This window comes from Oncorhynchus masou, chromosome 28 (assembly GCF_036934945.1).
Source record: "Oncorhynchus masou masou isolate Uvic2021 chromosome 28, UVic_Omas_1.1, whole genome shotgun sequence".
Lineage (NCBI taxonomy): Eukaryota > Metazoa > Chordata > Actinopteri > Salmoniformes > Salmonidae > Oncorhynchus > Oncorhynchus masou.
The window spans coordinates 29,293,061-29,319,004 of NC_088239.1; the positions used below are offsets into that span (position 1 = coordinate 29,293,061).

Genomic DNA, 25,944 nt, shown 5'->3' on the forward strand with positions numbered 1-25,944 from the left:
ATGACCTCAGTCGAAGAACTGAAGCTACGAGTGAGAGAGCTGGAGAATGAGTTGATCAAGTGTAAGCAAAAGCGATGTACGGCGATGTGTGCGGAGGAACCTGCTGACAACAACCATCCTCATCACAGACCAAGGATCGACAAAATGAGTGCTGAAGTAGTGGACTCAAACCCTTACAGGTAGCTAGCTATGTTAAACTGTCCAAATCTAACGGCCGCGAATGGAGTCATTTGTGATAATAAATGCATAAGACTAGCGACCTGATCTGGTTGACACCCCAGAAAAAGGGCCGGCACGTTCCATATGGTGTAAACTGCTTACCTCAACATGTTCTTACCTTACAGTCGTCTGATGGCTTTGAAGCGAATGGGCATTGTTGAAGATTATGAGGTAATATATTACATTCTATTGTTATCTGATGCACAAATGTTACCCAATTCCAGTATTTCACCAATATTGCCAGGCTTTGAAGAAATCCCGTTTGCAGGATTTCTGGAATTTTAAAACTCTGTACAGATCTAATATGACAATAACATGGCATGCGTTTCTATCCAACTGTTAAACAGAAAATCCGGACGTTCACTGTAGCTGTGGTGGGTGTTGGAGGAGTTGGAAGCGTGACTGCAGAAATGCTCACAAGATGTGGCATTGGTAAGGTAATACAAACGTCAATATATCTTTATCATTCATTTCAACCTTCTGCTTCCGATGGACAATGTCCATCAGTGCAACATGCATTGCGTCATTCTGCCTTACGTGCGCCTCCTCTTTTGAACAGCTCATCCTGTTTGACTATGACAAAGTGGAGCTGGCCAATATGAACAGGCTTTTCTTCCAGCCTCACCAGGCTGGCCTCAGCAAAGTAGAAGCAGCGGAACACACACTCAGGTACAGTTATCTGGTGGGGGGTTGGGTCCTGATGAACACACCCCATGAGTGATACCCCAGATATTTAAATAGTTTTATATTATATCATGTCGCTATAAGGTGCTGGCATATTAAAAAATTATGTTAACAGGACTATCAACCCAGATGTGCAGTTTGAGACCCACAACTATAACATCACCACCATGGACAATTTTGCACATTTCATGGATCGCATAAGGTGAGAAGTGCTGTCCTCTCCTAAGTGCCATACTGCTTGTGTGGTCATTTGTACAGAGTGTTTTCAATATTGAATTGCTCCACTGTGCTGTTCCATACAGCATGAGTGTTTTCTCTCTGTTCTCTGACTTTCAAGTTCATTAGATACCATAATTGCATAACTGTATGAAATTGGATACTGTAATGTACATGAGGACAACTCTGAAATAAACATGTAAAATTACGTAAAATAATCTAGGAATGGGGTTCTTTTGGTTAACGTTTCAGCGTCTAGAGAGGCACAGTACCAGTCTAAAGTTTGGACACACCTACTAATTTTTACTATTTTCTACATTGTAGAATAATAGTGAAGACATAAGCTATGAAATAACACAAATGGAATCATGTAGTAACCACAATGGTGTTAAACAAATTAAAAACAATATTTTGATTCTTCAAAGTAACCACCATTTGCCTTGACTACAGCTTTGCACACTCTTGGCATTCTCTCAACCAGCTTCATGAGGTAGTCACCTGGAATGCATTTTAATTAACAGGTGTGCCCTGTTAAAGTTAATTTGTGGCATTTATTTCCTTAATTTGTTTGAGCCAATCAGTTGGGTTGTGACAAGGTAGGGGTGGTATACAGAAGATATATAAAAGACCAAGTCGATATTATGGCAAGAACGGCTTAAAGTAACGATGGAATGTAATTTCTCTTTGCTTATTTGAGACATGAAGGTCAGTCAATACGGAAAATATATAAAGTTTCTTCAAGTGCAGTCGCAAAAACCATGAAGCGCTATGAGGAAACAGGCTCTCATGATGACTGCCACAGGAAAGGAAGACCCAGAGTTACCTTATAAGTTCATTAGTTTCCTGCCTCAGAAATTGCAGCCAAAATAAATCCTTCAGTGTTCAAGTTACAGACACATCTCAACATCAAATGTTCAGAGGAGACTGCGTGAATTGGGTCTTCATGGTCGTATTGCTGCAAAGAAACACTACTAAAGGACACCAATAATAATAAGAAGAGATTTGCTTGGGCCAAGATACACGAGCAAAGGACATTAGACTGGTGGAAATCTGTCCTTTGGTCTGATGAGTCCAAATTTGAAGTTTTTGGTTCCAAACGCCGTGTCTTTGTGAGAGACGGAGTAAGTGAACGGATGATCTCCGACTGTGTGGTTCCCACCGTGAAGCATGGAGGAGGAAGTGCGGGGGTGCTTTGCTGGTGACACTGTCAGTGATTTATTTAGAATTCAAGGCACACTTTAACCAGCATGGCTACCACAGCATTCTGCAGTGATACGCCATCCCATCTGGTTTGCGCTTAGTGGTACTATCATTTGTTTTTCAACCAGTCAATGACCCAACACACCTCCAGGCTGTGTAAGGGCTATATGACCAAGAAGGAGAGTGATGGAGTGCTGCATCAGATGATCTGGCCTCCACAATGACTTAACTTCAACCAAATTGAGATGGTTTCGGGATGAGTTGGACCGCAGAGTGAAGGAAAAGCAGCCAACAAGGGTTTAGCATATTTGGGAACTCCTTCAAGACGGTTGGAAAATCATTCCAGGTGAAGCTAGTTGAGAGAATTCCAAGACTGTGCGAAGCTGTCAAGGCAAAGGGTGGCTACTTTGAAGAATCTCAAATATAAAATATTTTGATTTGTTTAACATGTTTTTTTGGTGGTGGGGGGGTTACTACATGATTCCAAATGTGTTATTTCCTAGTTTTGTTTTCTTCACTATTATTCTACAGTTTAGAAAATAGTAAAAATAAAGAAAAACCCTTGACTGAGTAGCTGTGTCCAAACTCTTGACTGGTACTGTATAATAGCATCTTAATTTCAGCTAGTTTGCTACAGCAGGATAATAATCCTGCAGCAACAAGAAATGTGAATTATGTCTGTAGGGGTTGATCTATTTTTCGTAAGGGAAAATCAAGTCTGAAATTTCAAAGTGGAAATATATAAACTTCAGAAGCCTTTTTTGAACCTCAAATGTTGTCCTACAACAGGGGGATCAAATTAAGATCCTATATCTGTACCACTGGGTAACCTACATTACAAATAACGTAAAAGAATATCCACATTTTCAAGCCAAGGTCAGCCTGCAATGCTCTCCTGTTCATAAGTACTCTCTGTGTTGTCTCAGTCATGGAGCGCTTCAAGATGGAAAGGCTGTGGATCTGGTCCTGAGCTGTGTGGACAACTTTGAGGCCCGGATGGCCATCAACACAGTCAGTACTAACCTATATCCCTCCTTCTCTGACTATAAAACATGACATGATTGAGTTGGTGAAGATCTAGATGATGTATGTTGGTCATCTTCTCGCTGCCTAGGCGTGTAACGAGCTGAGTCAGATCTGGATGGAGTCGGGTGTTAGTGAGAACGCCGTGTCTGGACATATCCAGCTCATCATCCCTGGGGAGACGGCCTGCTTCGCAGTACGTCACAACACACACTTACTTTATAGGCAATAGACTGCGTCAGAAAATGTTATGCCTTTCCATAACCCTTATCTTAATTCACTGAAGCTATTCCTAACCATAACCCAAACCTTGTTTCAAACCTTAACCCTGACCTTAATTAATTTTCACCCCTATATACCCTTCCACCCGTATGCCTAAACTTTGTGTTTTTTTTTTGTTCTGCCAGTTTCCTAAGCAATATTGTTCTCTACCCCATATAAATTGATGTCTGTAAACTCACCCAAAACACAAGCTTTGATTGCCGTAGATGACATTAGTTGATGATATGGAGTTGAAAATGATCACCTGGGGTTGTATCCGGTGATGAAACGTCCTGAACGTCTGTCCTACACGTGACATTTCTATCTGAATGTTCTGTGATGTCGCGTCCTCTGAACATGGTCCTGTCGTTGGGGTGATTTTTGTCAATGCCGTGCAATGCACTTATTTCCTTCTCCGTGTGGACAGTGTGCTCCTCCCCTGGTGGTGGCGGCCAACATCGACGAGAAGACCCTGAAGAGGGAGGGGGTGTGCGCTGCCAGCCTACCCACCACCATGGGCGTGGTGGCAGGGATCCTGGTCCAAAACGTCCTCAAGTAAGATATGGAAGACCTTCGTTTGTAAATGAGCCCTGGGTCATAGTCATTAGGCACCAAACGGAATACAACGTATTGAAACCCCGGGAGGGACTACCTGAACTTGTCCAAATAAGAAACACTTGTTTTTTTCTGGTGGGAAGCTACGATGCGCCCTAATGAATATGACCCTGATCATAGCCCACATTTCACAAATGCCCATAACAGGGTTTCCTGTGATATTCAAACAGTGGGTTGTGGTCCTCAGGTACCTGTTGAAGTTTGGCACAGTCAGTCACTACCTGGGCTACAACGCTATGCAGGACTTCTTCCCCACTATGGCCATGAAGGCCAACCCCACATGCGATGACCGCCACTGCAGGAAACAGCAGGACGTCTATAAGGTGACTGACCAATGAGGCCCTTATCTCTTTCTCCTCTCTTCCTCTCTCTCATATCATGACCTGGGCTGTGTGAAGGGATGTACATTTGTAATTTGTAATTCAGTTGTGTTTGTGCTTTGTGACCCAAAGAAAAAAGAGGCAGAGCGGCCAAAAAAGGTTGTAGAGCAGGCGGTGGAGGAGGAGGTGGTTCACGAGGAGAACAACTGGGGTGAGTTAGCTAGAGCGTTGACGTTGTCCATAGTAAGTGATCCTGTCTAGCTACCATTACTGACCTATGGTTTTGCTCTGTTAGGTATTGAGCTTGTGTCGGAGCAGACGGACCAGGAACTCCAGGCCGCCTCCGGCCCAGTCCCTGACCTCCCAGAGGGCATCACTGTGGCCTACACCATCCCTGACAAGGTCAGTACCAGGCAAACCTTGTAAGAATAACATGTTATTGTAGCGATTACTTAACGAACGGCGACAGTGCAACGCTCCTTGTTGGTCTCAAACCACTAGGCACACCTGCTAAACACTGCTCCAGTACGGCATCTCAAATCAGTTTAGACTAATAATGCCATGTTGTCTTTTTCCAGGAGACGGGGACATCAGAAGGGGAGACGGTGGAGGAAACGGAACAGAGTCTAGAGGAGCTGATGGCTCAGATGAGGACGATGTAATTAGGACCGGACAATCCGTCGTTATCGCCATGCATCGCTTATCTCAGCAACATCAGTGAACCTACACAGCAAATTGGCCAGTGTTGCCTAGTGTTGATTTTTTTTGTTGTTGTGTGTAACATTTCTACTATTGAAGGTGTTAATGAGGCTTTACAGTAACCAGTGTGTTAATTTAACACTGAAAAGTGTGGACCCATAAAGACACTGGAACAGTTACATTTAAGACTGCGTTGATTTAACACTGGAGAATTTGCTGTGTACCGCCTTTTTAATAACTAAGCAGACGCCACGCAAAGCTCCATTGCAGGAGGTACGCTGTATCTTACTGTCTCTCCATGTTCTAAAATGGAGCCAAGTTCTATCTTACTTACCCTCTAACCCTACTACAGTATCAATACTCCTTAATGCAAATACTTTTGCTCTTTTGACAAAGCGAATGCCATGCATGGTTAATGACCTTAAGTGCTACTGTTGAGAATGATCTTTATATTCCCCAAGGGTAGGCATTTACTAGTGTACGTCCGTTCAGTATGGAAGCACATAGCTGTCGAAATGTCCATTTCAGCATCGGAACTTGAAGAGAGCACAAACTGGTAGTTAAAATAACCGATCCTGACCCTAAATCGTATGCAATTCTCTGAAATGAATTATCTTTCTGTTGTAATGGACCAGGTACATACAGATGTTATCGGTCTAATGAATTATGCTTATGTGTCAGCTGTTGACTGAGAGGAAAGATTGTTGTAACACTCGGGAATTGAATATTGCCGAAGTTCAGCATTAGAGTGATTTAAATTGAAAGGCAATATTCCCACGAGTGGAGACCGAGTTCATAGTAAATGTTGCATATCTGCTCAATCGGAAATGACCTAAACGGTTCTACCACGCAATCTAACGCTTCAGTGGTACAGCTTGAACGACGCCCTAAGCCTCCGATCTACTACTACTGTATAGAATGCTTATTAATGAATTAAACTGTATTGTTAATGCATTTCCCACCATCTAAAATATTTTTGAATGATAGTGAATGAGGCCTAACATTTCTCCGCATGACCAACCTGCTTTTACTGCACCTGCGTCCTGTCTCGCTCTGGTCCAGACCGCGACGAAGAACGAGTGGCCTCTGCATTCATTGTGGTGGCACGAAGGACCACTGCTACTCCATGTCATGTTCTCAGCTGTTTAAACTGATATACCTGTAACCCAAAACAGTCTCTGCTGAAACTGTATTGACTGACTCTCTGTGCACACCTTGTTTCAATAAAGTATTTATTAGCCAGAATACATTTGATTAGTTTATGGTATTTAATTTACAGATTCTTACAATGACATGAGTACACAGTAAGACGATGCACTTAGTATGTTTGGCACATATGACAGGGTTTTGGTACCTTATGTCACCTTTGGCTTCATGTTCATTCACACAGACAATGAAGGCTCAACTTATTCATTAGTGCACAAAGTAGCAAAATTATGGACAAGTTCAGGGTCCGCTTCCTTCCATTTGATGTCTAGTGACTAAACCTCAGTGAAATTGTGCGGTGAGACAAGTCCGAACCTCTGCAACAGGGCAGACTTCTGGAAAAACTGATGGCATGGGTTTGAAACCCATTATTTGACTTGCATAAATACTTCACGTGAGGTAAATACATTTAAAACTGCTCAGTGACCATATATATATATAATATTATTGATATGCACCATGGCATGAGATCAAGGTTCCATCTTGAAACAGGCATATGTCATAGTTTACATGAATAAAATACCTAATATCTATTACTGTACTGCATGAAGACTTGGCACTGATTGCATAACCGGCACAGCAAAAGCACCTGAGCTCAGTATTCTGTGACAGTACAGCTCCAAAATGTGTTTTTATATGAGCATGCATACGATAGTTATAGAAGTGTATAGCTGTAGGAATTTCCATTTTGGTCATTTAGCAGACATCCTTATCCAGAGCGACTTATAGTTATTGGTGACATGGATGAATCATTATCCAATTACCATTATCAAATTCAAAAATGTCATTTCAACAGTTATACACTTCCATAGGTACCAACAGTGAGCTATTGAAATTTGGCAAAATTCGTAAATATAGATTTTTTAAAAACCTTCTTAACCTGAGTTTCAGGCCCCGACAAGGGCGGTGTTGACATCATTTCACATTCTTTCATAATAATAATAATACATGATTACATTAATATATCTTTAAAAAAAACACAATACAGCCATTTAACAGACATTAAATAAAGCATACATCATATTTTCATGAAGGCAGTTAACTACAGTACACTTAACAGGCGACATTACAACACTGTTCCATCTCAAAGCAGCATAAAGAACCATTGAAAGTTCCATGGACGTTCTTCTCAGGAATGCAGATTGTGGACCCTGGCTGTATTTCAATTCTCTTTCCGTGATTCCCCAGACCCTATCTCACCACCTTCTCACAGAACATTGCTGGAGGAGAAAATCTAAAGGTCCCTACCCTTGGACCTTCTCCACCAATGAGGAAAGGTCACATGTGGAATAGAGGCAAGACACATTGGGAAAGAGCCCGAGTGTTCTAGGTCCCTCAGGGGTGAGGAGATAGAGGGAGGGATCACCTGGGGGCATGTGGGAGAGGGGCGGGCCCTCGTAGGCTAAACGTGTCCCCACTGGACGAGTGCCGAGACGGGGCCTTCCCACACAACAGAGACGGCTCCGCCTCTTTGATCTCCATGGCTCGCTTGTAGAGCTCTGCTGCTTTCTCAAAGTCCCCCTCCTCATAGCTGGGGGAGCGAGAGAGAAAGAGGAGGGAAGAGAGAATAATGGACAGAAGAGAGAGAGAAAAGGTAACAGGGTTCATAAAGAGATATGGGGATGAAAATAAAACTAGTCCTTCAGCTTATAGTACTGTATATGTGTATTAACAATAAGATAATGAGTGTGTGTATGTTTCACTATTTTTCAATGTCATGACAATTCCCTTGTAAAATCATACCAAAATACAAAATCAACAAAAGAAAAGTTGGTAGATTGTTGGAAAATAGAATGTTTGGTTGATAAGCACAACAGTGTTGATTTGAAACCCATTCTATTTCTTTGCCATGGTGACTTTATTCATAAGAATAACAGTTCATTTGTATTATGATAAGATCACAAGAGCAACTTTAGTAGAATTTAAATGTTAGAATGTTTGGTTGAATAGCAACAAGGTTGATTTGGAACTCAGCTCTGGTGGCCACAACCGCAAGCCTCGATGTGCGACTTGCTTTTGCTATCTAATATTATAAACTCAGCAAAAAAAAGAAACGTCCTCTCACTGTCAGCTGCATTTATTTTCAGCAAACTTAACATGTGCAAATATTTGTATGAACATTAGATTCAACAACAGACATAAACTGAACAAGTTCCACAGACATGTGACTAACATAAATTGAATAATGTGTCCCTGAACAAAGTGGGGGGGAATCAAAAGTGCCAGTCAGTATCTGATGTGGCCACCAGCTGCATTAAGTACTACAGTGCATCTCCTCCTCATGGACTGCACCAGATTTGCCAGTTCTTGCTGTGAGATGTTACCCCACTCTTCCACCAAGGCACCTGCAAGTTTCGGGACATTTCTGGGGGGGGGGGGAATGGCTCTAGCCCTCACCCTCCGATCCAACAGGTCTTGGACGTGCTCAATGAGATTGAGATCCGGGCTCTTCACTGGCCTTGGCAGAACACTGACATTCCTGTCTTGCAGGAAATCAGGCACAGAACGAGCAGTATGGCTGGTGGCATTGTCATGCTGGAGGGTCATGTCAGGATGAGCCTGCAGGAAGAGTACCACATGAGGGAGGAGGATGTCTTCCCTGTAACACACAGCATTGAGATTGCCTGCAATGACAACAAGCTCAGTTCGATGATGCTGTGACACACCGCCCCAGACCATGACGGACCCTCCACTTCCAAATCAATCCCGCTCCAGAGCACAGGCCTCAGTGTAACGCCCATTCCTTAGACGATAAACACGAATCCGACCATCACCCCTGGTGAGACAAAACCGCGACTCGTCAGTGAAGAACACCTTTTGCCAGTCATGTCTGGTCCAGCGATGGTGGGTTTGTGCCCATAGGCAACGTTGTTGCCGGTGATGTCTGGCGAGGACCTGCCTTACAACAGGTCTACAAGCCCTCAGTCCAGCCCCTCTCAGCCTATTGCGGAAAGTCTGAACACTGATGGAGGGATTGTGCATTCCTGGTGTAACTCGGGCAGTTGTTGTTGCCATCCTGTACCTGTCCCGCAGGTGTGATGTTTGGATGTACCGATCCTGTGCAGGTGTTGTTACACGTGGTCTGCCACTGCGAGGACGATCAGCTGTCCGTCCTGTCTCCCTGTAGCGCTGTCTTAGGCGTCTCACAGTACGGGCATTACAATTTATTGCCCTGACCATATCGGCAGTCCTCATGGCCCCTTGCAGCGAGCAGGGACCCTGGGCATCTTTCTTTTTTTGTTTTTCAGAGTCAGTAGAAAGGCCTCTTTAGTGTCCTACGTTTTCATAACTGTGACCTAAATTGCCTACCATCTGTAAGCTGTTACTGCCTTATCGACCGTTCCACAGGTGCATGTTCATGAATTGTTTATGGTTCATTGAACAAGCATGGGAAACAGTGTTTAAACCCTTTACAATGAAGATCTGTGAAGTTATTTGGATTTTTACGAATTATCTTTGAAAGAATTGGTTTTGTATGTGACTTTAGGTCAGGATATCCTGAGTTTCTCAGAGATCTTGCATTGTGAGTGGTACTGGAAATCCCACTCCCTAAACATTGCCAGCGTCCGCTACCACAACCAGCACCTGACTGAGCAGGAGAAACGCTGTCTGTTTCCACATGCACATGGAGAAGAGGTGCAAGGTGGAGTTCTACAGAAAAGTGAGGAGGGAGTTTTACAAGTCTTTTCTGATGAAGAGATGGAGAAACTGGAAGCCATTACGGGGGTGTTGGGGTTGGCTGTAGAGATGGGCTTCCTGTAAATCACTGATCTATTTTGTAGAAGTAGAAGTGAGATAAAGATTAAATAGAAAATATAGGATTGGTAGGTATAGTAAGTTTGGATACTGTCTATTTTATATCAATACAAATATGAGTTAAAATTGTGATGTCTTTTTTGAATGTGTTTGTGTGATGCTGGGTGCTGTGTGTGTGTGTGTGTGTGTACAGTATGTTTGTGTGGTGTGTACTCACCTGAGTACAGCTAGGTTCTTCAGCGTCTCTCCGACACGTGGGTGTGAGCGTCCCAGACTATCCTCATACACTCTGAGAGCCTGTTCATACAGGGGCAGCGCTTCACTGTGCTTCTTCTGCCAAACACAATAACACACTCAGACACATCACAGATATCACATAAGTACTTAACCAAATGTCCAGACAGAGTCTGCAAGGAGAGACAGTCAGTCTTGAAAGCTAATTAAGATGGAAAATCTATTCAAATCAAACCATATGCTGCTATATGCTTTCCAGCAGTTCCCATCTTTCCCTACAAAGCAAACTGGCCAGTGTTAGCTAGTGTTGATTCAGATGTTAAATTAACAGTCATTGGTGTAAAAGAACCCCAGTCTTGGTGTTAATAACCAGTGTTGAACCAAAACCACGCACATCATTATATTTCCCAGCATGCTGTATTGCAGGTAGATTTTTAGAATGTTTGTTTCAGTATCTATGTTTCTGCATGTACATTGATTAATTAATCTTATGCTACTCAAATTTAAATAACATGCATTTTTCTAAACAAACCCAATCTGTTACTTCGACTAATTGCACCCATTACTGAAATGGTTGTTTCAGAGGTAGTCTCATATTTTAGTCTTTCCAACCCTGGAAATCATTCTGAATGCAGGTTGCAGATAAAGAAAAATTCCAAATGTTGGACACATCACTTTGCAAGCCAGTATAATGTGACTTGCAGGCCTGATGTAGTCTGTAAACCATGAGTTTCAGGCCACTGTATTAGGGTATTATCTTAAATAATCACATTTTTATGATCACATAATCAATTAGGATCTCACTTGGTGAAGGCCACAGGACTGAAAATTAATGAATGTAACAACCATGGGGTTCTCTCGCTTGGGCAAAAGACTGCCCTCCATACTCTGTACTCCATGACCCGGAAAAATAATAAGTGGTTTAGTGGACGAGGAGTGTGTCAATTTGTTAGTAGGCAAATGGAAGAGTGCTTCCCCTCCTCGATAGCCACCTTACATCGAGCACACTCATGTGTGTCCTACTGTGGAAGACTTTGAAATCTGCCACACCCCCTTCGAGTCAGCTTTAGTTTTGTCAAAGGAGAAAAACATGCACACATTTAAAGACAATATGCTACTTATTGTTTTATCTATAAAATGTATTACACAACTAACTTAATTTGATCACTTTACACATTTATTTTAGGATCCACCTCTGTAAACGTCATTTGCCTAATGATGCGCGATTGGAGAAGGGCAGTCTCATTTCAAGCAAGCGCATTTCCATCCACATTCACTCTCCTTGCCGACTCTCCTCGATTAACTTGGATCTTTTTCAAATTAGGCGAGAGACGACGCAGGAGGTGAGTAAATCTAATCTAAAAGGCCCATGTATCTGTCACGAACACATACAGTCATGAGTGGGAACTCTACAGTCGTGGCCAAAAGTTCTGAGAATGAAACAAAAATGAATTTCCACAAAGTTCGCCGTTTCAGTGTCTTCAGATATTTTTGTCAGATGTCAGATACTGAAGTATAATTACAAGCATTTCATAAGTGTCAAAGGCTTTTATTGACAATTACATGAAGTTGATGCAAATGGTCAATATTTGCAGTGTTGACCCTTCTTTTTCAAGATCTCTGCAATCCACCATGGCATACTGTCAATTAACTTCATTTGCATGGCAAAGAAGGACTTTGCAATTAATGGCAATTAATCTGATCACTCTTCATAACTAACATTCTGGAGTATATGCAAATTGCCATCCATCATACAAACTGAAACAGCAGACTTCGTGAAAATAAATATTTGTGTCATTCTCAAAACTTTTGGCCACGACTGTACAATTCACTTGAAAAGGGAAGGCAACCTGGGAAATATGCAAATAAGGCCTTGTCTTGGCAGTGTGTTAATTTACACTGAAAAGTGTGGACCCATATAGACACTGGAACAGTGTTAAATGTAACACAATTTGCTGTGTAGTATGCAAAATATCTGGGTTTCAAATACATAAAATAACAATCAAAAATGTTATCGGTGCCTGTTTGAGCTTGCCTGGCTTAATAAACCAATAGAAAAGTCAAAACTGCAAATCCCGCCCTTCTGGCACTCCAGACAGACACTCAAGCAAACGCTTAAAGTATTTGAAAGGATTTTTCAAGTATTTGAACACAGGTCTGTTATGCAGTTAACTGTTATAAGTGTTGGTCCTCTCACCAGGTGGCAGTAGAGTACAGCCAGGTTAACCAACGCTGTGGCCACACTGGGGTGTTTCGGTCCAAAACTCTTCTCCCTGATGTCCAGAGCCAGCTCATACAGAGGAACAGCCTTCTCCAGCTTCCCCTGGGCAACACAAACATCTCCCCTGTCAGCCTCACGAATCAGGATTACACACAAGCTACAAGCGAATAGAATTTGAGGCGAGAGAGGAACAAGAATTCAAGATCTCTAGGTTAACTTTCAAACAGCAATGCACATAAAGTTACCAGACATGGGACGGTTGCACTCAGATTAATCCTACTATCTGGAGTGGACTAAAAGCATTTGAATGTATACTTTAAACAATTTCAGCGGGGACCCCATTTTTTCCAGCAGAATTTCTGAGGAACCCATTTTTTTGGCAAGTATTTCTCACAACCCCACCCCAAGTCTAAAGACACCCCCCCCCCCACACAGACACCAAGGGTCACAATCCCGACTTCGAATACCACTGCTTTAATGTATAACTTACTCTTTTGTTTTTACGCTTTATAGGGTCTGTTCAACAGCCCCATGGTGGCTTTGCTAGACACGTCCCATCTCCTAAACTCACCCTGCGTTTGTAGAGCATTGCCAGGTGTTTCAGGGTGTAGGCCAGGGAGGGGTGGTCAGGGGACAGGGCTCTCTTCCGGATGTCCAGGGCTCTTTCGTACATGTCCTCAGCGGTCTCGTACTCTCTCCTCTCAGTGTGTAGGGCCGCCAAGTTGTTGAGGGACTGGGCACAGTCAGGGTGGTCCGGCCCCAACACACGCTGACGCATCTCCAGAGAACGTGTCAGGAACACTTTGGCAGCCCTGGACACAGAGAGAGGCCTCGGTTCAAATACTATTTGAAAAATCGTTAAAACACTTTAAACGTTTCTAGTGTGGCTGGAGTAGCTAGCTAGTGAAATACATTAAAGAACTAATCAAATTGAAAACCATTGGGTTAAACTTGACCTTCTTTCATTTGGCAATCAAATATAATAACAGCTGTAAAGTGGAGGGTTTGAAAAAGTTCATTAGTAAGTAAGCCTTGCGTAAGCCAGAACAACGCATTAGGGCATAAACCTGCATGTACTGTACACCCCCTTGACAGGACGCTAGTCTATGGCAGGACCATACCCCCAATACATCTCCTTAAAGGACAACTCCACCCAAAAATATATATATTTTGGTATTTGTTTCATTAGTTCATTGTTGATAGTCCCAAAATGTGTTTCATGTCAGCAATTAAGTTTTCAAGATAAGGTGCCTTTCAAAATACAGAAATCTGGCCCGCATGACGCATTTGGCATCAGATGATGCAAAACGCAGCATCATACGTGACCTGTTTCAGGAAGCTAGGCGTATGTCGCACATCACTACTTCAAAATGATTGTTTCTGGAACATTCATGTGCCTTAATAACAAACGTGTATGACATCTGTAAACACAAATACAATTGTTGGCTTAGCCACGGAAAATTAGCAATGATTGGCTGAGATTAGGGCCGTGGCGGTCATGAAATTTTGTCAGCCGGTGATTGTCAAGCAAATAACTGGTCGGTCTCACGGTAATTGACCTATTAATTAACATAAACATATTTAGTATCTCCTGGCTTCCAAACATAGCCCACAAGCCATTTTAAAAAGCCAAATAAATCCATGTAATATAGTGATAAAATAATGAATATGTTTAAAGATAATGATTAAATAATTCCACTCTGAATACATAATTGTATGACATTTATTCGAATTATAAAACTATAATCTGATGATGTGTGTAGTTTTAGTCAGAATTAGAACAAGGACCTTTTGTTCCTTTTTAGTATGTAAGCAGGGTGCAAGTGTGAAACAAATGATAAGAGGAGCTATCGACAGACGAGTTGTACTACTGTGTTCCTTACAGGACATTCTGTCTCCACCCGTGGAGGGGAGAAACTGTTAGGCTTGCAGAAAATTATGAAACACGTTGCAGATTAAAGAAACAATGTATCTGTGTAGTGGAAAAACACAGACTGTCTGAGCAAGGCGTAGTTTAAGATTTGAACTTGTTTGCGTGTGTTATAAAGACTGTGTTTGTATAATGGACTTCAGAACGTTCTCGGGGATAAACTGTACTAACCTTTCGCATAAGCTGAGTTTTTGCCTAATTATTATTAATACCCAGGGTCTTACAAACCTTGGGGATTGGTCAAAGCTATTGATTATTAGTTATTATCATTGGGATTGAAAATTCTCATGACATATCGCCTACACCTTCACAATAAATCCATTATTTATTTCAGACAGATCTAATGAAACATGATATGAAGAAAATGGTGTCTATTTAAGAAAATAATAAGAAAATAATAGCATACTCCGAGTTGTCCTTAGCTTTACAAACAAAACAGGGTTAAAAGGGTTCTAGTCTGCCGAGAAGCGTTCATCCAGGTCAAGAGTCTAGCTACGGTACATTTCCAGATATTATACATTTCTAATTTTGTCAGAAAGATGTTTTCATTGCAAGTTAAAGTGTACTGTTAGGTAGCTAGCGAACATTAGCTTGCTGGCTCACTAACGTTAAGTGTATGATCTGTGTAGTAATATTATTTATATCTCAGAAAGCCATTTGCATTGCTAGTTATAGCCTAATGTTAGCTAATTTGGGATTATGGTTAATTGTTTAGCTAGCTAGCTACATGTCTAAACAAAAGACTCCACTTCGCCAGATGATTACATGACCCATCAAGTTAGCCAGGTGTGTCTGGGGGTGATTATGTGTACATGGGGGTGAACATGTCTAGATAATAGTGACCCAGACACTTAGATGTGGCTGGGAGGTGGTTATAACATTTCTTTCACATGACCCATCAATTTAGACAAGTGTATCTGGTAGGGTTGTGCCGACATGGCCATACTCGTATTCCTAATTGTATCCGTAAATTGAGAGTTGATAGCCATCAAATGATACTTGTGATCGAAAAAAAAAACAGAATTTTAAAAATATGCGTAAATAGATCTTTGCAAAATACCTCCCTGCGCATTCTCAGTGCAAAAAAAGCTGCAGATTAGGAGCAGCGAGCGGACGGCTGGGGGGTGTGTGTGTGTGTGTGTGTGTGTGTGTGTGTGTGTGTGTGTGTGTGTGTGTGTGTCTGTGAGTGCTCAGTTTGCAGTCGGCAGCCAAGTTTGCTGTTACTCAGTCAGAATGTGCATTAGCGTTTCATCTATTTTTACTACCCTTGCCCCACTTGTTAGATATTATGCACCTTGATAGCAAACGTCATCGCCATGTGACTTACATACTAGCAATCTAAATGAGCAGACCCGAAAACATGCGAGGAAAAGTGATGAGGGTAAATGATGACGCGAGTGGACGGAGAAATACGGCTTCACTCTATCCAATCAGAGCAGCAGAATCAACGTACAGCCCCGCCTTTCTCTTTACAGACAGGTAAAGTAGCCAGTTTAGTTATTTAAACCACATGACTGATTTAAAGACAGTCACAGAGTTTCTAAAACATATTGTACTGACACATGAGAAATATGCGTGCTGACACCTAATCACAAAAAGATACTTGGATCATAATCGTATCCAGAAAATTGCTTATATCCGTTACGACACTCATTTAGTGTCAACTACTTGGCACACCCCTAGTATCTGGGTAAGCATCATCTAATAATTATAAAATATTTACACAATATTTTTTATCTGGACACTTTCTATTTTTGATATTGCTACTATGCAAAAACGCAACTTTAACTGGAGTTTTCCCCTATTGTAGGCTACTATTTTTTTCCCACTTTTAGTCTTTAAATATATGGTTGTATACTACAGTACCTTACTCACTCTGTTAAGCGTATGGCCTCACATGTGAATCCTTAAAGAGATGGGTGGGGCTATATTAACAATGGACTAATGAAACAAATACCAACAGATTTCCTTTAATGCTAAATGCCAAGCAGAGGCATTATATTTCACGGGTCCCATATTTAGGGCCCTATAAATCTGTGATATTTTTTGCCTGATTCCATATTTTTTTCCTAAATTTGATTTGCTCCTTTTTGTTTTTCCTGGTTTCTGTTTTTCGGGAAAAACAACAACATTTGATGTTTTAAGTCCACGACCATGTTTAAACCACTTTTGAGGTCTGGGAAAAATCGAATAATTTAGGATTTTGGGGTGTAGTTGCCCTTTAATGTAAGTGAGCACCAGCAAGAGACCATTGTTTGGTTCGCTATCGATATTTCTTTAGCGCTCATGTGATTGCAAAGTTCGCAAAACAAACGGCCACTGGATTGATGGAAATAATCATGATATCACTCTGCCGGGTAGGTGTAGACTACTTTGTATCCTTAGGTTATCTTTAGCGTCATCGTTAACAGCTACCTACACAAGGTGTAGATGTGTAAGGACTGACTCACTCCAGGTTGTTCTGGAGGTAGTAGAGGACTCCCAGCTCGTTGAAGGTCTTGGCACAATCTGCTGTGTCTTTACCCAGAGTCAGCTCCTCTAACTGAAGGGCCCGCCGACGCAGCAGAGTGAAGCCATACTGCAGAGATAGAGGCACGGTCAATTCACTATTAATGTATACACATTACACACAACTACACATGAACACACACACACTAAAGCCATTTTGCAGAGAGAGAGACGTGTGTGTAATATGTATGCATTAGATTTGTCATTTTAGGCGAAAATTGAAAAAAAGTGGCCCAATCCTTAATTAAAGCACACACACACACACACACACACACACACACACACACACACACACACACACACACACACACACACACACACACACACACACACACACACACACACACACACACACACACACACACACACACACACACACACACACACAAAGCAGGAGGGACAACCAACCATGGTAATGTGTCCTCACCATATGGCCTTTCTGGCGGGCAGTCTTTTGGCGAATCCTCACAGACCTCTTCCTCAATTTTTCGGCTTGCTCATACCTGTTAACAGATGACCGATCAATCACAAAGTAACTTTACTTGAAACAGACTCACTCACTCACTCACTTGTTCTGCTTCTGGTAGAGCATGGCCAGGGAGTCCAGTTCGCGTGCCACACAGGCGTGGTCTGAGCCGTAGGCATTCTCACTGATCTCCAGGGCCTGCTTGTAGAACTGCTCGGCATTGCCATACTTCCTCCACTGGACATAAACCCCGGCCAGCTGGTGTAGGGACAGGGCAACACTGGGGTGGTCCGGGTCTAGGGCCGTCTCCCGGATCTCCAGTGACCTCTGTAAGGGAGCTACCGCCTGGAGAAACATGGATGAATGGACGGACGGACACGTTTATCATGTCGTACGTCGACAGCATGACAACATACAGTGTATTTCGGAAAGTATTCAGACCCCTTCCCCTTTTCCACATTTTGTTACGTTACAGCCATATTCTAAAATGTATTAAATATTTTTTTCCTCTCACTCCGACAGAGCTCACGAGTTCCTCTGTGGAGATGGGAGATCCTTCCAGAAGGACAACCATCTCTGCAGCACTCCACCAATCAGGCCTTTATGTAGAGTGGCCAGATGGAAGCCACTCCTCAGTAAAAGGCACGTGACAGCCAACTTGGGAGTTAGCCAAAAGGCACACAAAGGACTCTTAAGACTTTGATAAAAAAAAAAGATGAAACAAAGATTGAACTCTTCGGCCTGAATGCGAAGCGTCAGGACTGGAGGAAACTTGGCACCATCCCTACGGTGAAGCATGGTGGTGGCAGCATCATGCTGTGAGGATGTTTTTCAGAGGCAGGGACTGGGAGACTAGTTAGGATCGAGGGAAAGATGAACGGCGCAAACTACAGAGTGATCCTTGATGAAAACCTGCTACAGAGCGCTCAGGACCTCAGACTGGGGCAAAGGTTCACCTTCCAACAAGGCAATGACCATAAGCACACGGCTTCGGGACAAGTCTACGAATGTTTTTGAGTGGCCCAACCAGTGCCGACTTGAACCTTGATCGAACATCTCTGGAGAGATCTGAAAATAGCTGTGTAGCCAAGCTTGTAGTGTCATACCCAAGAAGATGCTTCAACAAAGTACTGAGTAAAGGGTCTGAATACTTATTATGTGCATTTGATGTTTTTTTAAAATTTTGAATACATTTGCAAAAATGTCTAAAACCCTGTTTTTGCGTTGTCATTATGGGGTATTGTGTGTAGATTGATGAGGGGAGGAAAAAAAACAATTTAATCAATTTTAGAATAAGGCTGTAACGTAAATAAATGTGGCAAAAGTCAAGGGGTCTGAATTACTGTCAAGTACCAATAGAACAGAAATCCCCATTTCAAATCAATGCGGTCATTTTACTACCCACTTTCTACGCACATACCTGACTGAGCAGGCCCAAGTCTTTGAGGAAGCGACCCAGTGTCTCATACAGGTTGCCAAGCCTGATCATGCTGTCCTCACTCGCACAGCTCTTCTCATAGTGCTTCAGAGAGTCAAAGTACTCAGTGGCCATGGAGCTCTTGTCTTTGCCCACATACTGCCAGTAGGCCAGCAGCTCAGAGAAATGGCCCCTAGGAACACCAACAGACATATCAGAACTTTAATTGATGTTTATGGTTCCTGTTGATCTCATGTATTGCACATTTTGAGTCAAGGTGAAGTCTGTGCACAGATCAATCACCGATACAAATGCCAAAAAACATAGGAGAATATACCGTACTACTACCCAGACCAAGTCAAAACCAAAAGACACAGAAAGTAAACAGTAGAATGGCAAACAGTCTCATTGTTATATAGAAGTCTGACCTCTTGTAGAGGTTCTGGGAGACAAAGAGGTTAAGGAGGCTGAGCTGCAGCTTGGCCCTGTCCTCCTGCTGCTGGAGTAGCCAGGGCAGCTCGTCTGCCACCCGCCACGTCACCCTGTCCTGACTGAACACACACACACACACACACACACGTTAAATTCACACCAACACTTATTGTGTCGTCAAAGATGAACTCCAGTCACTATTGCTAATATTAATTCTATGATACAGCATGATGCTGGCCATGTTACTAGTGGTTGGCCAGACCTGAGTTGCTGGCTGAAGTAGTGGATGAGCTTCTCTCTGTAGGCAGGAGAGCAGGTCCCTCCATCCATAAACTCCAGCCGGACGGCCTCCGCAGCCTAAAGCATAGAGACGGCGTCAACAGAAAGCCAGTGTGAAGCCTCTCACTTACATTTAACATCATTGAGTTTCAGAGTCGGAGAGATTATTACTCACTCACACACACACACACAAACTGCCGCCAGTGGACCAAACAGGGAGATTTCAATGCTCTCATCCTATGGTGTTTGTAGGGGAGACCGAAAGCTAACCTGTAGGTGCTGGAACCTGATGAGTCCACAGCCCAGGCCTACAATACAGAGTCTCTGTAGGGTGTAGAGGAGGGAGGAGAGGACAGGCAGGCCCAGGTCTGGAAACACCGCCAGCACCTCTGACTCACTCACACCGTTGTGACTGGCACACACCAGACACAGCATCTGAGGGAGGGAATCAACACACACACACACACACACACACACACACACACACACACACAGACACACACACACACACACACACACACTAAATTCAAAATAAAAGGCATGTGAAACTATTCCGATGGTTAGTGGTACCACAGAATGTCCCACCACCTGCCAAATGCAGTTAGGTGAAGGTATTGGCGGGTAACAATGTCTATTTCACCAGCCACGTTGGCGGGTGGTCAATTTACAGGGCTCTACAGTAAGAGCATTACATCATCAGATTCAGAGGGGTTGGGTTAAATGTGGAGTTGAAGGCATTCAGTTGTACAACTGACTAGGTATCCCCCTTTCCGTTTTGCAATTAAAAATAGTAAAGTCCAGTATGAGTGCACATGTGCGGGTTAGGTTTATAAAAATGCTGCAGTAGCTGTTTTCAGAGTATTTCTGCTGTTTTGTTTCATAGCTGCTAATTGCACAAATAAATTTGAATCCTGGATCCCACCTCGCACAGAAACAATGCCTGGCATGGGAGCTGTGCGCAATGAGTGAAGTGCTGATATAAAAGTTGGTCTAATTTACAAAGTGAGACTTTGACCTCATGCTTCTTGGCTATTTACATTGTTTTGTTCACAAGTTGGCTAGTTTTTCAACATTAGTTTGAGTCTTTTTTAAATTTATTTTTATTTTACCTTTATTTTACTAGGCAAGTCAGTTAAGAACAAATTCATATTTTCAATGACGGCCTCAGAACAGTGGGTTAACTGCCTGTTCAGGGGCAGAACGACAGATTTGTACCTTGTCAGCTCGGGGATTTGAACTTGCAACCTTCCGGTTACTAGTCCAACGCTCTAACCACTAGGCTACCCTGCCGCCCCGAGTCTGCTGCGTCAACGAAGTGACTTCCTAGTCAGATCCCAAATCTCACACACACACGTGACAGGACTCGAGTGTCCCCGATACATTTACATGAACATTTGAGTAATTTAGTAGACGCTCTTATCCAGAGCGACTTACATTAGTGAGTACATATATTATTATACTTTTGTCGTACTGGTCTCCCGTGGGAATTGAACCCACAACCCAGGCGCTGCATTCTCTACCACAGTAACCTCCCGCCCTTAAAACGGGCCAGCTGAACATTTTGTCTCTGATATTCTGTTAATTAAAAGACTCGGGTCACAAAAAAAATGAAATGAAATTGAGCATTATACCACATTACTTCTTACTAATAAATGTATTGTTTTAGAAACATTTCCAAGCATGGTCATCTGTTGGCTGGTAAACATCTGAGTGGCTGGCATTTTTTTTTTATCTACCTGCCACAGTGGCTGGTGGACCAAAAAGTACATTTTAGGCCCTGGTCTTCATCCCAAATTGCATCCTATTCCCTATATTAAGCACTACTTTTGACCATGTACTTTTTTCTTCTTTCATCCCCCTCTTTTCACCCCAATTTTGTCATATCCAATCATGATCTTGTCTCATTGCTGCAACTCCCCAACGGGCTCGGGAGAGGCGAAAGTCGAGTCATGCGTCCTCCAAACCGCGCTCCTTAACACCCACCCGCTTAACCCGGAAGCCAGACGCACCAATGTGTTGGAGGAAACCCTGTTCAACTGACAACCGGAGTCAGCCTGCAGGCGCCCAGCCCGCCACAAGGAGTCACTAGAGCGCGATGAGCCAAGTAAAGCCCCCCAGCCAAACCCTCCCCTAACCCGGACAACGCTGGGCCAATTGTGCACCGCCCTATGGGACTACCGGGCACGGTCAGATTGTGACACAGCATGGGACCGAACCCAGGTCTGTAGTGATACCTCAAGCACTGCAATGCAGTCAGTGCCTTAAACCGCTGCGCCACTAGGGGGGCGTTGAAATGCAACAACGTTGCTGAGAATTTTCTTGCACAGCAGGAAATGCAAACCTGTAGTGTTTTTGAGTTTCAAAAAGGCTTCTAAAGTTTGTAATTTCTACAGAAATTTCAGACTAGATTTGCCCTAACAAAAAATGTATCAACCCCTACAAAAATGTCCATTGATTATAGTCCAAATAATAATTCACATTTCCTGTTGCTGCAGGATTATTTTCCTGCCGTTGCAAATGAAGATACTACATCTGCAGTGGTGAAGGATCGTGATGGTCCCTTACCTCTCTCATGACGTGTCTCTCCCCGTCTGTGCTGAGAGAATCTAACGCCACCTTGAGGCCCAATCTGTACAGAGACATGGTGTCCTGACACAGCAGACACTGCTCGAGAGTCCTCTCCAACGACCAGACACACCTACAGCTGGGACACAACGCAACACATCTATAGACAATACCACACACACACACACACACACACACACAAAGAGACACGCCCACACACACACACAGTTTACTCACTTGGTGATCATCTTGGCTAGCAGGGTGACATACAGGGCGTTACATGTGGATGCAGAGCGACAGTGTCTCTCCAGTTTCTTATCCTGTTGAACGGACAGACGCTCAGCCACCGTTTGACACACACAGATCTTCTCGTCATGACAGTTAAAAGGGGGAAGTTCAGTATTTTACTAATTGATGTTAGATGGTTCCCCACCCGGAAAGTAGTCAATGGACCAGAATAAACTGTAATCCATGGTTTGATCCTTTTGAAACAGCCACTACAAACTTCATCTCATTTTAAACACCGCTAGCTAACAATCTAAATGGGAGTGATGGGGGTATACGGTGCCTGTTAAAAATTGCATGGTCAAATAAACTCAATTATTTGGTTTGATGTACATTACTTAAAAAGGTGATTTGGCCTTTTTTTTTTTTTTTTTTTTTACACTGAACTTCCAGTAGTAACAAAGTGATATCAGTTTAACACCCACCTGGTCTTTAGTGAGTTTGACGTCAGCTGCCAGGCACTCTGTGTTGATGACACTCTTCACCTCTCTGGGGTTCAGGGGGTCCAGGTGGAGGGTGGGCCACAGTCTGGAAAACAACAGTCATATCACACAATCACTATTAGGCCACAATACATAGGCATTCCACAGGAACCTTACATCATACCCCAAAATACATAGGCACTACATAGGCCACACAATACATATCTATTACATTATACATAGGTGTACCTTCTTCCAGGCATTACTCAGGCACTACATTAGCATTACATATGTTGACATAGGACTGATCTGGAGTCATTTTGTATGGACTAACTGACAAATTGTGTACTCTACCTCCAAGCCTGGGGACAAGTCTCCACATTGACAGACACCACCACTCTGACGTTGACCGGCAGGGGGTCAATCAGCCACTTCATGTGCCTCTCTGCTTGCTGAGGGAAAATACAGTAGAATATCAAAAGATACAAACCTCAGAGTAACAAACTGACCTGTTAACTGACAATATCAAAACAGGGACATCTGGGGACATTCTATGTGCCGTAAATGTTAATTACATGTTGCTAAAAACACATCCAATATTTACAGTATCTGGCTAAATGATTTGAAAACCTGTGTTTAAAAAAAAAAAGTGAATTTCAAAGTTACAGACATTTCAGTGTTCCCGAACGACCTCCATCCCCGACGCGTTCGCCTCTCTACGGTCTTACTGTGGCAGTAGCCTAGTACCTGTATCTGGTCAATAGAGTCGATGATGATGATGATGTTGCCTTGGTGTCTGGAAGACAGTCTCTCTAGCCAGCGAGGGAACTCCTCGAGGATCTTGGAGGGGTCCATGGATAACCCAGAGATTGACCAGAAATGCTGCAGCAGCTTCACAGTGAGGCGTTTAATAATGAGTACAGGCTCAGAGCTGGTGGAAAGAGGTCGCCCCACAAAATGGTACAGGAACAACGTGTTGGGGGAGTGTTTCTGCTGCAGCTCAATCCTGGTAGGAAGAATTGAGTTGATTGATTATTAAAACACTTAAGGTCAAATAATGTAAAAGGTTGTTTTCAAATGGATAATGGCTGAGCTCTTACCATTTGGACAGCAGGAGAGACTTCCCAGAGCCGGGTCCCCCTGATACCAGCAGTGGAGGGGTGGGAGGAGGGGCTGCCACCATGTCATTCAGACGATCTATGTACTGAGGACAGAGCATGACATCACTCGTCATGCAGAAGCTCCTCTCAACCCACACAAGCAACCGTTATTACTAAAGTTAACACTCATCTATTACACTTTATCACTGCTAGTCATCATTTGGAATATTCCACCTGAAAAGGGATATTTTACTCAAAAACGTATATTTGAGTATTTTGTTGATTTGTCCACTGGTAATGCATTCCAAAGTTTTCAAAATAGCGCATGTTCAGTACAGAGGAGAAAACGTGACGATGATATGCAAACTCAACAACGAGTAAAATAACCCTTTAGTCACAAAATCCTATAAATAAAATCATGCCTTCCAACTGAGCTAGAGAGAGAGAGAGAGCCCCACCTTCTGGAAGCCCAGTTGAGCTGCGGCGCTGCAGGCTTGCTGATAGGCCTCGATCTGCTCCTGCTCATCATGCAGGTCCCACAGCACGTCCCCCGAATCCTCCTCGCGCCCCTCGTCTATCCCCGAATCCTTACCGTCCACATCGCTGCCCTCCAAACCCAGCAGTTCCTGTCAGAGAGGGAGGGAGAGAGACAAAGGTATACTACACTCTTAGAAAAAAGGGTTCCAAAAGGATTATTCTGCTGTCCCCATAGGAGAACCCCTTTGGTTCCAGGTAAAACCCTTTTGGGTTCCATGTAGAACTTTCCGTGGAAAGGGTTTTTACATGGAACCCAAAAGGGCTACCTGGAACCAAAAAGGTTCTACCTGGAACTAAAAAGGGTTATTCAAAGGGTTCTCCTATTGGGACAGCTGAAGAACCCATTTCAGGTTATTCTTTCCCCACCTAAGAGTGTATCTAGTATGGTGCACTACCTTTGACCTGGCCCCCTAGGGTTTGTAGGCCTACCTGTTTGATCACTTTCTCCAGCTGAGTATAGATCATCGATGCTCCTTCCTCTGGGGAGCCACCATGGTCCACTACCTATGGAAGTGGCACAGCGGTATAATAGCCAGGCTATAGGACATTCATACACCATGGAATCTTCAGTTCTGATATTGCCATGAAACACAATACGACAATTTCTGCCAGTAGAACAAATCAATCTTTGCGTATCACAAACACAACACCTAGTATGACAGTTCCTTATTCTACCCCTCTGTATATGTATGTATACATAGCGGAATGAATATCATATATTTCATATATGACATATAACATATGAATATCTGGAACTGGCATACACAGCTCAAGATTTTCAGGTGTTGGGGCAGAAGGTAGCCTAGCATTTAAAACTGTTTGGCCAGTAACCGAAAGGGCGCTGGTTCGAATCCCCGAGCTGACTAGGTGAAAAATCTGTCGATGTCCTTTTGGGAAATTTAAATCAAATTTTATTTGTCACGTGCCGAATACAACAGGTGTAGTAGACCTTACCGTGAAATGCTTACTTACAAGCCCTTAACCAACAATGCAGTTCAATAAACAGAGTTCAGGAAATATTTACTAAATAAACTAAAGTGAAAAAAATGTATATATGTTTTCCGAAAGTAACAAGAAAATGACATAACAATAACGAGGCTATATACAGCGTGTACCGGTACCGAGTCAATGTGCGGGAGTACAGGTTAGTTGAGGTCATTTGTAAAGTGACTATGCATAGATAATAAACAGCGAGTAGCAGCAGTGTAAGAACAAGCCTTTGAAAATGTTTTGAGCCTTTCTCTGACACCGCCTAGTATATATAGGTCCTGGATGGCAGGAGGCTTGGCCCCAGTGATGTACTGGGCCGTACGCACTACCCTCTGTAACGCATTACGGTCAAACGCCAA

The 25,944-nt window shown here is 43.0% G+C and overlaps 2 protein-coding genes across 5 annotated transcripts in view; one reads left to right on the forward strand and one right to left on the reverse strand.

The window, feature by feature from the left end:
- LOC135517498 (ubiquitin-like modifier-activating enzyme 5) lies at positions 1-6,486 on the forward strand. 2 transcript variants are annotated; one of them, XM_064941858.1, is made up of 12 exons: positions 1-172; positions 338-390; positions 567-656; positions 779-888; positions 1,019-1,105; positions 3,246-3,330; positions 3,434-3,538; positions 4,031-4,158; positions 4,406-4,541; positions 4,671-4,749; positions 4,834-4,940; positions 5,117-6,486. In XM_064941858.1, the coding sequence occupies exons 1-12, from the start codon at positions 1-3 to the stop codon at positions 5,198-5,200; spliced, it is 1,236 nt and encodes a 411-aa protein (XP_064797930.1). In that variant the 3' UTR covers positions 5,201-6,486. The 2 variants fall into 2 exon arrangements, with proteins under 2 accessions (XP_064797930.1, XP_064797931.1); XM_064941859.1 differs by lacking the exons at positions 1-172; positions 338-390 and having other exon boundaries at positions 573-651.
- nphp3 (nephronophthisis 3) overlaps positions 6,453-25,944 on the reverse strand; it is a 24,300-nt gene continuing 4,808 nt past the window's right edge. For 2 of the 3 annotated variants that reach the window (XM_064941854.1, XM_064941855.1), the window contains 19 exons: positions 25,025-25,099; positions 24,517-24,684; positions 24,059-24,162; positions 23,706-23,964; positions 23,313-23,410; positions 22,962-23,064; positions 22,489-22,571; positions 22,252-22,390; positions 19,957-20,121; positions 19,670-19,764; positions 19,404-19,526; positions 18,979-19,168; positions 17,662-17,903; positions 17,520-17,595; positions 17,035-17,162; positions 13,226-13,466; positions 12,631-12,756; positions 10,417-10,532; positions 6,453-7,974 (listed from right to left, as the gene is read on the reverse strand). In XM_064941854.1, the coding sequence (XP_064797926.1) occupies positions 7,806-7,974; positions 10,417-10,532; positions 12,631-12,756; positions 13,226-13,466; positions 17,035-17,162; positions 17,520-17,595; positions 17,662-17,903; positions 18,979-19,168; positions 19,404-19,526; positions 19,670-19,764; positions 19,957-20,121; positions 22,252-22,390; positions 22,489-22,571; positions 22,962-23,064; positions 23,313-23,410; positions 23,706-23,964; positions 24,059-24,162; positions 24,517-24,684; positions 25,025-25,099 (2,700 nt within the window). In that variant the 3' untranslated portion in view covers positions 6,453-7,805. The remainder of the gene's footprint in view (positions 7,975-10,416; positions 10,533-12,630; positions 12,757-13,225; positions 13,467-17,034; positions 17,163-17,519; positions 17,596-17,661; positions 17,904-18,978; positions 19,169-19,403; positions 19,527-19,669; positions 19,765-19,956; positions 20,122-22,251; positions 22,391-22,488; positions 22,572-22,961; positions 23,065-23,312; positions 23,411-23,705; positions 23,965-24,058; positions 24,163-24,516; positions 24,685-25,024; positions 25,100-25,944) is intronic. The other variant, XM_064941856.1, reaches the window with a different exon arrangement.